The sequence below is a fragment of the Cyprinus carpio genome, chromosome B22 (genome assembly GCF_018340385.1).
Source record: "Cyprinus carpio isolate SPL01 chromosome B22, ASM1834038v1, whole genome shotgun sequence".
Lineage (NCBI taxonomy): Eukaryota > Metazoa > Chordata > Actinopteri > Cypriniformes > Cyprinidae > Cyprinus > Cyprinus carpio.
This window is the reverse complement of record NC_056618.1, coordinates 22,751,910-22,765,874: the sequence shown is the minus strand read 5'-3', so window position 1 is coordinate 22,765,874 and position 13,965 is coordinate 22,751,910. Positions and strand designations below refer to the sequence as shown.

At 38.8% G+C, this 13,965-nt stretch overlaps 1 protein-coding gene across 5 annotated transcripts in view; it reads left to right on the top strand.

Annotated features, from left to right (window-relative positions):
- The first annotated feature begins 619 nt into the window (after positions 1-619).
- Positions 620-13,965, top strand: part of nfia (nuclear factor I/A) — a 159,667-nt gene continuing 146,321 nt past the window's right edge. For 2 of the 5 annotated variants that reach the window (XM_042749219.1, XM_042749218.1), the window contains exon 1: positions 627-1,422. In XM_042749219.1, the coding sequence (XP_042605153.1) occupies positions 1,327-1,422 (96 nt within the window). In that variant the 5' untranslated portion in view covers positions 627-1,326. Of the gene's footprint in view, positions 1,423-13,965 lie in introns of all 5 variants that reach the window. The other 3 variants (XM_042749215.1, XM_042749214.1, XM_042749216.1) reach the window with 3 other exon arrangements.

Sequence of the window (13,965 nt, the reverse complement as noted above, 5' to 3'; positions counted from 1 at the left end):
AATAGCTAATTTTATTAATATTGCTAATTAATTTAGTCATGTTGAATTTGATAAATGTTAAGGACATTTTAAGAAACCTTACTTTATTTATTTTGGTTCAAGCTTATTAATAGAAATATTGAAGAGGTGTGTTTTTAGTGTATTATTCCAATAAGTCAAGATTATTATTATTATTTTTAAAATGACCATTTTCAGACTGAAGATATAATCAGCATTTAAAAAAAAAAAAAAAAAATTATCTGCTCAAAGGTTTGCCGCTCACTTTTGTGATTAGTGACTCAGACCTTCGGATAAGGGTTACCTGTGGTGCTCCACTTCTCCTTTCCCAACAATGTTCCCAATATCTCTGGCTAAATCGCATTCCTCAGCCATCGTCACTATGGGTGAACTGTTTGATGCTTAGTCTCTCCCTCTCTTGCCCATATCTCAGGTATTCCCCTTACTTAGGAACCTGAAGCACCCAGACCTCTCATAACATCTGTCACTATATCACTTTTGAGATTAGGAGAAAAAAAAAATGCATTTAATTTATATATAATATAAAGTGAAAAATAAAGTAAATTAAGAAGTGTTTTATTCTTAAAAAATAAGTACTATAGAAACTTACAGAAGTCGGGACTCGCCGTAAATGTTATTGAGGTGGTCAGTGCCTTGACTTTGTTAATAATTTTAAGTAATATCATTTCAACATCTTTAAAAGCAGAACTGTCAATAGGCTTGTTGGTGCGCTCTATGATTCGAAAATAAATTTGCCCCAAAAAAGAAACCTTTTCCGGCTCAGGGGGACGAAGTCCAAAACAAAACATTGCATGATAGTCTTTAAGTAGTTCCATCTGTCCAGCAGAATTTCAGGCTAATAGCCTGTGGCGCATCAGTCCGTTCCCTTAACTCCCGCAACCTGACTCTGTCCTATTAAATCTCTCCACTCCTCCAAAAAAAAAAAAAAAAAAAAAAAACAAGTGAATGAAGGAGAAAAAGCAGACTTGAGCAGACTTAATTCAACTAAATTGTGATAGTGATGATGATGGTGATGGTGATGATGAAGCGCGAGCCCTAATTAAGGAGAAAAAAGGACCTCAGGCACTCAGTGATGTGGAAAAAAAGGGCTCATCATTGTGGTGTGTTTTTTTAAGGACAGCTCGCTCTGTGAGCAGATGACTGCCGCTCACCTTGCCACGGGGTCTGCGTGAGATTGGTTCATTGTCAAGGATTTTTTTTTTACCCATGATTCCATATGGTATGGAGTGGGCTACATGTTGCCCAACATGCCAGTGCAAATGTTTTCTCAATTAGGTGTCTTATCTCCGGTGAGTGCACTAGCATCAGATGAAGCTTGCTGACAGCGTAATGGCAGCTAAAACCTCGGAAGGCTCCATCAAATGGCAGCTCTGCTACGACATCTCGGCCAGGACTTGGTGGATGGTAAGTTGGCAGCGAATTAACCTTTTTTTTCTTCTTCTTGTTCTTCTTTTACCCTTTTTTTTTTTTTAGGTAAAACTTCCCTCCATTTTTTTTCCAATGCACACACAACACACTTAGTTTTTTTGAAACTCCGCTCTTCAGTTTTTACATCCAGTTGGTGGAAATTCGTTTTTTATTGTAGTTTCGTTCCACTTAATAGCTCCTCTGTGGGTCCTGTCACATTTGTCTTCTTTGTTTGCTCTTTAATGTACTCCTCTTTTATTGTCCAAGATGTCAAAGAACAATTGACTTTTTTTTTTTCCAAAAAAACATCCACATGGAAACAAAAGCTCTTTTGTCACTTTACGCATTTCTCATTCATTCATTACTTTTCTGCTGTCAGTGCGTATCCGTAAACGAGACGTCCCGTGCGTGTGCGTGTGTGTGTGTTTCTCTTCTCAAAGTCTTCCAAAGTTTTGCGCAGGAGTCCAAAGAAGGAAAAACAGGATGATTCTTTTAATCCCGTGTTTACACTGAGGTTTTGTGGTCCACGCGCGGTCACTCGGTGCTCCGCTCCACGGCTGTGATACTCCGTCGCTGCAATTAAAGCATGGAGAGGAGAAGAAAAAAAAGCTCCAAAGTGTTCTGGGACAAGACGGACTCTGTGCCGGGGCAGATTAACTTGCTTGCTGTGGTCAGTGAGGCCAGACAACCTTTGACATAACTGTCGCTCCACCAGAAATGAGGAGAGGTGAAAGTGGGAGAGGGAAAAAAAGACCGGTTTGTAGATCGCAGCGAGATGAGGAGGGGTAGGGATTCACAATAGTCTATTGTGGCACATGAAAGGCTTTCCAGAGCGTCCTGGGTTCATTAGGCATTGATTCATTAGCCCGGCTTCAACTTAAGCAGCATTATTGCCTTCATTATTATAATTGCTATTTTTTTGAACAAGCCTGCATGGTGTCCAAAAGAACTTTTGTTGTTGTTGTTGTTGCACACACTCCTTAAATACAAGGTAGTTGTGTTGCGCTGGGAAAATAACTTATTATTTCCCAGTTAGGGGAGCATAAACTTCAGATGTCGGATTGTGTCTCCCCCCCACCCAGGACCCCTTCCACTTTTCCCCTCTAACCCGGGTCATACAAGCTTGTCTCTCTGTGTGACACTGCTGAGGAAAGTTGGTGAGAGAGAAACTGGAGTCTTTTTTTACTGGCTTTATGGGAAACTACTTGAGCACCCAGATTAGAGGAAGAGAAATGTTAGACTGGTATCTGTGTGAAGGGCTTAATGGGATCGGTGCATTTTCTGTGAAGTTGAGGGTGGTGATGTGTATGAATTCTTCTCTGCGATACACACTGTGGGAATGTGAGCTTGTGGACTTTTTATTTTATTTAATTAGATTTAAATTCATTCTAATTTAGGATTTATTAGAAATTTAGATTTTTGTTAGTAATTCCATTTTGTGTTTTTTTTATGTTGACTGTAAAATGCACTTTCTGTAATATCCTATTCATTTGAATTGCAAAGATAATGCAGAAATAGAGGCATGATTTTTTTTTTCACTCTTGTGAAACTTAATAACAACTTAACATTTCAAAATGAATTTGATATTGTGAAATCTCAATATACTAGTCTTTTAAAACCTTAATGCTAAAGTATATTAGAATATTAGAAAATATTTTTGTCTCTTTAGATAAAATGATTTAATATGATTTGAAATTTTTAAATCACATTTTAAATGTAAATATATTGGATGGTTTTGCTTGAAATGTTATTAGAATTTGAAATATAGAACTAATATATCTAATATATCTAATTTCTATGTAAATATAGAAATTGAGAGTTTTTAAATTGTCATATAGATGTTTTTTGTAATGCAGTATGTGGCCATGTTTGGATCAGAAGATTTTGCATGCATTCGTCCTTGGTGTATTACATTTCAACACATAGATCAGAAGTAGTGTATTTAAAATGTAACATATGTACAAAAAAAAAATATGTATGGTGTAAAATAGAACTTAGTATTAGTAATTTTTTTCTACGTACCCTGTTTTTCTTCTTTAAAGTTTTACATTTTTCTGTGATTAAAAATCTCCTGCTGATCTTACTTAAAAAATCATTCACTATTTTAATTTGATCAAATAAATACTTGGTTTGTGAATTAATTTTGTCCTTAGATTACATGGTGGTTGTATATATTTGTAAAAGAAAAGATAAAAAAGGAAGTGAACAAACAATATTATTGTAGTATTATTACAGTATTATTCTCTCTATAATAGCTTCTGTAACGTCTTTTTTTATTTCAAAGTGAATTTTAGAATCTCAGCCCATCTTTTCTTTGCCCATTCCTGCTTTTTCAATGCCCGAAACATCCAGACAACAAATATACCGCTGTTTACTTTTATTCTAAAATGTGAGCTTTTATTAAAATCCAAGTTCACATAGCTTTATATTTGTACGTAGTGTAATCTTTCAGTTCTTTGCTGATGTTTTGTTTTTAAGTGGCAGTTACTCATACAATTAAGATAATTTAAAAGTAGCAAGACTGACATCCTTAAAGAAAAATAAGAAAGTAATCATCCATATCCATAATTGCAAACATGCATGTAGACATTGTTTTACATTACCTGCTGCAATTAACACCACTTGTTCTCCTGAGGTGCTTTCACTTTAGGGGTGGACCAGATCGGGAGTGATGTCCACTCACTAGTGCGCTAATGCTGCAATGATGGGATCCCTTACCACCTGAGGGGCTAATGGGATTGTACCCTCTGTACAACTGGCACTTCTCTAATCTGCTCGTCAGTGTGCAGACACCCCCGAGAGGCACAAAATTTGAGTGCGAGAGTCGGAGGAAATAGGTTGAGGGCATAAAATCCTTATACGATCGCTGCTGTCAGGGTCCACTGGAGTATGCCGCCCGCAGCGCTAACCTCACAGATCAAATTAGGTTAAAAGAGAGACAAAAACACTGTTAATTCTCTTTGCACGTGCCGTTTAAATATGTTGAACTTTTGAGGAGAACCTTATAATTATAGCGTGATGTAATTGCGTCCAGCTTGTTAATTAAAGTCTTAAGGCGACCTTGAGTGTAGCCTATGTAATGGAAAATAAATTATTCATGATTTTGCGATTATTTCTTTTATTGGATTTACTTTTTTATAGAGATGAGCAATGATGTTTGATTGCTTGCGCCCTTCATTTATTTATTAATAAATCAAGTACTGATAAATCATTGAACACACACTGCTAGCACAGTTTAATTTTGTATTTTCATATGTAGTAATAGAAACGTTCTTACATTTATAATGATTCACCGAGTTTTATTAGGACTTTTGTTATAAAAGTAGTTCTACTTTTAGATTATGAAGCGGTTTTATTATGATGCAAAGCGCAAAGACCACATGACAAATCTATCGTGACATTTTGTTTTACACATCGTCCCATTTTTGCCGCCTGTTGTCCGGGTAGTGTGTGTCACGTCGGAGTGGAAGATGTTTCTAATTTGGCCTCCACCGTGGACTACGGAGAAATGATTAGAGTGGAGGAAATTGGAGGATTAAAATTGTCTGCTTGAACTTCCTGAGCACCGCATGCTCTCTCAGTGTCTCTGCTCTGGGACTTCCAGGCCAAGCCCTGAAGCGAGGGAGCAGCTTCTCTGTCCCACTCGCTCAGACCTCCAGAGCTGGGCTGGTGCTCAGGGCTCACACTGAGAGTACAGCGACTCTCAATCTGTTGATACCAGCCCTGAATAACTCACCACCCACCTGATGGAGTCAGAATTCATTTGTCAATGGGTGACGGAGCAGCACCTTTAAAAGAGCAATTTACAACTACAGTATACTGTGTTTTTTTTTTGTTACTCTGACTTGCATTATGAAGTCATTCCTAACTTTTAGAGACATTCTGCTTGACTTAAGCAAAGTTTCTAATATCCGTTCATATGTTTAATGTCTTTTGTAGAAAATGTGCCTGAGGGTGTCTTTGCCTCTTTTGTGATGTGATGTATATCTGCCTATGTTTGATGCCCAGTTCCAAGAGCTCATTTTGTAACTTGTTTTTATCTTCTGATTATATTTATGCATATATACCCCCCCCCCCATATTAAAACTGCCAGAAGCTGAGAAATGCATGTTCGAATAAATTAATGCAGCGATGGGCTCTGAGAATATTGACAGGTGAATTTTAGCATTCTCTGAAGCTCGCACTTGGCACGCGATTGTTTTGTTGGCGTTCTATCAAGAGATGCGAAGAAACGAGGATCAGATTTGGATGTGGCTCTGTGTCAAAAAAAAAAGGGAAAAAGAAAACAACAGAGGAAGTAAAGGAAGCTGAATTTGGAGTCAGTTCAAGATATTAACCGAGAAACCTTTGTGTCTTATCAAATATGCTGGACCGTTTTGCAGTGTTTTTCAAAAATAGGTGCTTCATGTTGGATTCTCACTGTTGTTGTTTTTCAGAGCGATGTACTTTCTCAGGAAAGTTTAAGAAGAAATTACATCAATGACTATTTTAAGAAGATTTTATTTCTTTTTGCTTTATTTTGATATGCTAGTTATAAATTAAATCTTTTACTATTTTAAGAATATTTATATATATATCTATATATATTTTTTTTTTTTATCTTTAAATCACAATATTAAACATGTATAAGAAGCAGGATTTAATTGTACTCTCTCTGTGTGTGTGTGTGTATGTATATATAGTTTTTTTGTCTTTTATTGTATATATTTTTTTTTTTTTTTTTGTTTGTTTATATATATATAAAATATGTCTTTAAAATAACATATATAAAATATTCTATCTATATAAAAATATATAGATATATGTTAATTGTATTACATATATGTGTATATATGTATTACAATATTATATATATATAAAACTATATACACACACACACACACACACACACACACACACATATATATATATATATATATATATATATATATATATATATATATACTTTTATACTTGGCTACTTAATCTTTACATGCCTTTAATGTCTTGCTCTGTAAGGCATTATACACTTTATGCATATTAAATGTATAATGTGCTACATTTCTCCATTATAGCGACTTGGACAGGTTGATGGCTGTTCCCAGTGGCTGGGTTGTCACTGCTATGTGACACCTATACCCTTGCCAAGGCCAAATGGCCTTTTCTAAGCATGTACAGCGAGCGCTAAGGACAATTTGGCCCAACTGCCACAAAATAGTCCTCCCCGTACATGCAAAGTGTCTGCGTTCGTCTATATTTGACCTGATGCTATCAAAGCTGTTTGTGAGACGATTCGCCCCGTTGTCTCACTTATACCTTCCCTACCTCCCCCTTTTTTCGATCTAAGCCTGTCTCTGTGTGTCTGTGCTGTGGAATGAAAGGATCAATTGTGTGGAAGAGATGCGTGTGAAATCCCTGCTGTCTAGTGGGGGTTAGGGGTCGCTATGTGAGAAAAAGGACCCCTTTCTATTCCTGGCATGGCTCTGTGTGGAACGCCACTCTCGGCAGGGCAGCCCTCCTCCCCGTCTCGGTCGCTCTTTCGCCCAAGTCCCTCACTTTTCTCGTACTCTCTCGCTCTCTATCTGCCCCTCTCTCTTACACTCCCTAGAGAACCGTGGCTACTGGCCAAGACAGCTGGGTCTTTGGGCCAGTCTGGTGCCTTTTGCTTGTCTTGTTTAGGACAATAAGAGTTAAGATGCTCCCTTCAGATGCTTCTTTTCACTCTTAAAAATAACATTTCTTCATTGGTGTCTTAAGGTTCCATAAGGAACATGAAATATCAATGGAATCTTTACATGTCACAAAAAGAAATTCGATTTTTAAAACTGAACCATTGTTCGTTGAAAGGTAAAGGTTCTTTAGGGAATCAAGAATGGTTCTTTTAAAAACAGTTTGCTGAAGGGTTCTTTGAGGAACCAAAAATAGTTATATTAAGAACTGTTCAGTAAAAGGTTCTTCGGAGAACCGAAAATGGTTTGTTTGAGAACAATTCACTGAAAGGATCTTTGAGGAAACAATAATTGTTCTTCAATGGCATCGCTATTAAAAAAACCCTTTTGGAACCATCATTTTCAAAATCCATCTTTCAGCTTTAATCCAGTAAAAATAGTTCATACTGGTGTGTCCACTTTTAGAGACCAACAACTGTTTGGATTTATTTTATTTATACCCAATTATGCGTGATGTAATGAAATCCAGTGACATTTTTCAGTGCAGATCTCCCTTTCAGTACTTTTTCCATATACTTCTGTACTCTTTACAGGCTTAATGGTGTAGAAAGGCTGATATCAGCTCTTCAGGATGTCTTTTTGAGGAGTTTTTAAACCAGGTATGGATCGTGCCATGGCACTCAGCCATTCATCTACCAATTATGGCCTCAACCAAACACTCTCATCTTTGCAGTTCGACGCACTTTTTTTCTGCTCGTCTGTTTTCGTGTTCACCAAGCCGCAATCATCAGTTTGTTTATAAAGTTTTCACTGTCATGTCTCACTTGATACTCGTCTTTCCGTGAACGCAACGGTGGTTTTATGGATCTGTACCTAAGTATGCAGTATGCGTGTTTCTTGGGAGTTGTCTTTTTCTTTTTTTTTTTTTGGTCATGAAAAAAAGGAAACAGATTCCAAAAACACCATCTGGTATTTGGAGGGGTATTTTTGTGTCTGTATCTGTGTGTACGTGTGTGTGTGTTAGGGGGGTGAGAACCAATTTTTTTTCTCCATAGCCTTTCTCTTGGTCTCTAGCCACCCACTGATTTTGCTGCCAAAAAAAGGTGTAAGTCGCCAATTGAAGGGGGGAACATGGGTAATATTTGTGGGTGTGGGGCTTCACTGTTATCACTGGATCATGGCCAGAGCTATTATCCCTTCTAGTCTCCAACAGCACCATCCCACTCACCTGCTCCAAAATATCTGACAAAGTGATCTCCAAACATTCAGTTATTTGATTTATGAGCTGCTGAACCACACCTTCCTCTGTGTAACTCACGTCCGTGATGCTTACTTGCAGGACTAAAAAGTCTTAAAATTGAAATGTCAACATGTACCTGTCATTTATCATACTGGTAATCATGCTGAAAAGTATTTGGCCACTAGAAAATAAAATAATAACATCAGCTGATTTCAGTGTCGATGCATGAAAAACTGTGGACATGTTCCACAAATATTTGACAAGTGTCACATCAATTTGTAAAAAAAATTAACCGTACATCTGGTGTTTTATTTATTTTAATTATTTATTTTTAGATCAAGTTCTGTTTGGAAATGTTTTGCTTAAAGTGTCTGTACATTTTAATTTGAATTCATTTATCTTATTTTCAATAAATACCCTTTGTTTTGATGTTTTTATATAATGCAAAGACATTCATGCAATAACATAATTTAAGCATTATATAAATCTAAAATTATAATACATTGTCTATATGTTATGCATTTTTATTAATTTTTTTCATTTATTTTTAAATTAATTACATTTAATTTAATTCAAATAAAAAAAATGAATTCTTTTGATAAAACGCATGTACTTAAAAAATATTTTTTAATTTCAATTTTCATATAAATATAATAAATTATGATATAAAATGAAATAAAGCAGTGTCAGCACTTATTTTTTCAACATTATTAAGAAATATGTAATTCAATAATATCCAAACATTTTTAAAGTGTACAAATGTATAAATACAAATTTCCATTTGTCATTTTGGCACAATGAGTTCAGTCTTATATATCTGATGTGGAGTCTGATTTTACAATCAATCAGATGAGTGGATGATTACTGAAAATAAAATCTAGATTGCCACTTAATTCATTAAAAGTGTTTGACTGGATTAGGTGAGATTACTGACCAGCGAATGATCAAATATGAGGGTTGGGTGACGATGCTGATGGAGACAGGACATACAGAGGACAGAGTGTGTCGTATGTGAGAGAGAGACAGTATGGACAGATGTCACTGAAATCAGGAGATTAAATATGATAAGACCACCACTGCAGTCACCTCTATGAAACATCGCTTGTTGCCAGATAATGAGAGAACTGGCCTACTTTCATAAGGTCAGAGATGTGTCTCTTGCACATAATCTACCTGTTCAACCACTGTCCACCTGAAATTTTGAAGGGGGGAATGAATTAGAGGTTGCAAAGTTACAAAGACATCCCCTTCATCTTTTTATATTTATTTGCATTTTTTTCCCCCAGGTAACTATGTATTTTTTTTAAATGCATTGTAATTAATAAAACATTCCAGGGTTGAATTTTAGGTCAAAATTAATATAGCAATCATGATATGCGCTTTGCCCATCTAATTAAATTGATTCAGAGCTGTGCCTTCCTAGCAGGGAGGCCCCATTACTTATGTCTGCCCAGTGCAGGGCACCTCATGACCCCCCTGAGCCTGTCGCCATGTTACACATGCTGCCAACAGGGGGTGCTGCTGACCCCATGACTCTGGGGAGGCTTAACAGCTGGTGGGGGCATCTCTGGAGGCCATCATCCCTCCTACAGAATGCAAGAGTCTCATTTAGGTTTACGCCATTTTGCATTTAAGTGCTAAACCAAACAGGGGATAGACCTAAAGCGGTATCCACATGGGTTGTCCTGTATGAGATGCTGTATTCCTGCCTGGATGTCTTGCTCTCCCCCTCTCTGGGCAGATTAAAATGGGAGCCAGCTGGAGCCAGGGGACAAGCTGCCACGGGCCTCTCCAAGGTGACCCCTGGCAAAGCTGGCAGCACATCTGTAGCCCTGATGCATCCAGGAACTCTGTCGCCCCCTCTGCGGCCCAGGGATGCTGGCAGGGACAAGCCAGCGAGGGGCCGGCTGTCCTCCTGCTGTCTGGCAAGGGCCACGCTGGAGGGCACAGGGGCGAGAGCCTGAATATGCTGAAGTTATGGCATTCATAAGTGCAGCATTTGGACTGGACCTGGTTGGACCTTCCGAGGTATCATTTTGTGCACACAGAGTTTGAGCTTGCCAAGTGTATATGTAGTCTTTCATGTCTAATAATAAAAAGAGCCAACAGAGGTTCCAATCTCCCCGGATAAGCAAGCCCACATTGGACTCAAAAAAAAGTGGACCACACAGATTACCTCCTTTTCTTTAACTGGCACACTTACTAACAAGGTTTGTTGCATGAACATTTACAGAATTTAGCGGATCCTTCTTAAATATATATATATATATATATACTTTTAAGAAGTTGAATGGGTAAAGCAGCAGTGTAGACCCATCAGTGATCCGGCTCTTGGGTGGCAGCCAGACCCTCTATCCCAGAGCCTAAATGTTGTGGTGTGGTCGAGAGAAGGTGAGGGCGTTGCCTTCTTAAGTGGAGACATCCTCTTGCAATCAGTTGGCCCAGCCGGAATCCTCCTTACTGCAAATCCAAGCCATCCGCTGGCACACTCAGGTCCCATTTAACTCTAATTGTTTCCATCTTCCCGTGTCTAAATGTGCTTCCCCTGACAAAGATCCTCTTCTTTTGCTCTCGTACTCGTTGACTCTGAATATTTTACCTATCTATATAGCTAGGGCTGCATCACAGGCCTACCGGTGCAATCACTTGGTTAAATGCGGGATCACTTTCCGGCCCCTTCTCAAATGGGGGGCCTGGGACAAAAGTTCCAGTTTGTGGCAACACTGATTCCAGGGACACAGTTAACAATTCTTGGGCCTGGTACAAAAAATTAAACACTCTCCTCCTAGTGTAGTCGTTGGGTCGAAATCGCGATCACTTTCTAAAGAGATCACTTTCGAGACTAAAGTTCAGCAGCGACCTTTTTAAAAAATATTTTTTAAATAATTTTGGCTGCATGTTTTTCACCTTGAAACTGTGAGCTCCTTTTCGACCCACAATAAGAGGGTGAAATGCACTTTAAGTAGTAACTTCTTTACATACTGGTAAAACGGCACTAAATGTGTGCAGAGCAGGTGATGGCACAGGTGCGCCACTGTCGAGCGGCTGAAATCTGAGCTATCTGTGGGAGACTGTCCCTGATGGTCGACTGGGAGCATTAATGAACCAGATTAGGTGTCCCAACAGAGAGTGGGGGGTGGGATGCAAACGCGCCTCTCTGTCTGGACATTTTCAACCAACATCTAAACTCAGCATTACTGTGACTTGCGTTAACATACGGAGAAACGTTTGAGAAGAACGAAAAGGTTTGTTAAATAATAGAGCAATGAAATGTGAGAGTCAGCGAAGCTTAGTGGGCCTGTAAATGACAGTCTGGACCTGCGTTCAGTCCAGCTGGAGATCTCTGGTTGAGCGGTTGCTCGCTCTGGCCAGAGCTAATTTGTGTGTAAGATTGGTCTGGGCCTTGTCGTCCGTAAAAATTAATGTTTCATGCTGTGGCATTTGGTACCAACTACTGGTGCATAAATGAACTTTGCCCGCTGTACATAAGAGAACTATAGTTAATTTTCAGTTTCCTAAAACTTCCGGAGAGGATATTGTTTCTCTTTTTTTCTTCTTTCTCAAGTTTAACCATCATACATATGTATGTCTAAGCCCCTTATCCTTCAGGATAGTGGCATCATTATTACCTGACCTTTCCGTGGCATGGCTTCTCTCGCGTATTGCCACCGAAACCTTTGCCAGATGGCGTCTTCGCTGCCGACTCCATCGGCTGATTTCCTCTTCTCCTCTCCCCCTCGCTCAATGTGGTGTCAGGTAGACACTGTAAAAGAGGTGCAGGGGGATAGCTTTTCACCTGCTCCTTCTGTAGGACCCCTGCTGAGAGCAAGCTGTTCACCCAGTGCCCTCCTTCAAAAGGCACCGGTGCACTGACACACCTGTCCTCCTCTTGTTCCTCTCCCTGTTTCCACATTCAAGGTACATGGAGACATATTATTGAACATTGCATCAACAGAATAAGTGGTATAGATAAAACCTGTTAAAGGTTTTATAACACTTTAGTTTTCCCCTCTTTTTTGGGGGCTTGGTCTAGTTCTAGTTCAACGTTTGGCTTCTGGTTTAGACTGACGTGAGTGTGATTAAACAATGACAGAATTCTAAGTTTTGGATGAACTATTCCTTTAAGGTGTGCTCATGCCGCACTGCTTTTTGGGAAGGTAATAACACTTCTGCAGTGCTCCAGTGCTGATTAGTTGGCTGTTGTCTGAGGTGCACCTGGAGAAAGTACGTCTGGAAGATCTCTTCAGAGAGAGGATGTTTATGATTTCTACAGGCTTGTATTGAGCTGGGTAACGGTGTATTGGAGCATGCGGTGGGGCAAGTACACGTGCAAGACTGAGAGAGAAAGGAGGGGAGCCAGTCATTGTTTAGTATCTTTACAGGACTGTAGCTAATAAAACGAAACTGGACCTGAGGGGAAGCAGCTGAACTTCCTGTAACGGTTGTATTTATTTATTCGGAGGGTCCGTTTCAGGTCCCCTGAGCAGCCAGTAAACAAAGAGCTTTCCTCTGCTCCAGATTGCCTGTTTTATTCTTATTTATTTATGATTTCCCTGAAACCACTTTAAGTTGCAACTTGATAGCTCCTAGCTTGTGAAAACGCCGGTTTCATCGAGATCCCTCCCAAAAAAAGACTAGCATGTCCCTTATTTCTTTTTCAGTCTTTTAATTCCGGCCCCTGGCCACTCACGCAAATAAATACCTTTCTTCTTAAACATACATTGGCTAATTAATCTATCCCATCTGCTTTTGAGCTCTACATCGCTTCCATGGCACAAAAGTTTCCCGAAACAGATTTGGCTTGCATTGCGTTGATGACTCGTCTCAGACACCATGAAGAAAACTGGAAAATAAAATTGAGCTGAATTCACTGTACAAATAAACAACCTGATGCTTTTCTATTTTTTACATATGATGAAAAAAGATGTTATTTTCACTTAAAGGAAACTACTAATAAAGTCCCTTTTGCATTAAGCTTTTATGTTTCTATTGTCATTAAACCGATACCACCGGATGCTATTTTAAATCTTCATTTTTGATGAAAGATCAGTCCGAGTATTTAAAAATATGTTATTGTTGTCCTGTTGTTGAGAACAGATGATGCATCTGTGATCTTTGTGCATCTCTTGAGGAACGGCAGGTTTCACAGCCAGTTGTTGCTGGCTGCTGGAACATCTGGTCGGCCAAATGAGGATTTGTCTTTATTCCCATTGGTAATGGGGGTGAACGGTACAGTTGTAATATTTAAGGGAAAAGTTGTTTTTGGAACTTTATTTAACCCTGAAACAGTGTTTGGTATCTTGGTTCAGGGCTCGCAGTACAACATTCCCCGAAAATGATAGAGATTTTTGAAGGAAAAGGAAGTTAAAGGGATAGTTCACCCTAATTGAGATTGTAGATAGAGTGTCAGTGGTCCATTTGAGAGATAGGTGGCGGTGATGCACTTATAAGTCTGCGATCCACCATAAAGCAAGAAGAAGAAGAAGACACCTCATGCACCTGCTGCTGAGAACTCGCTCAGGAGAGTTCTAACAGTTCGGATATTGCGTGAATCAGAGGTAAAAAAAAAACAACAACGACATAAATACTGTTCAGTTTCCTGCACAGACCGATCGTTTTGTGTCTTTACACATAAATGTATCGTCATGAGCC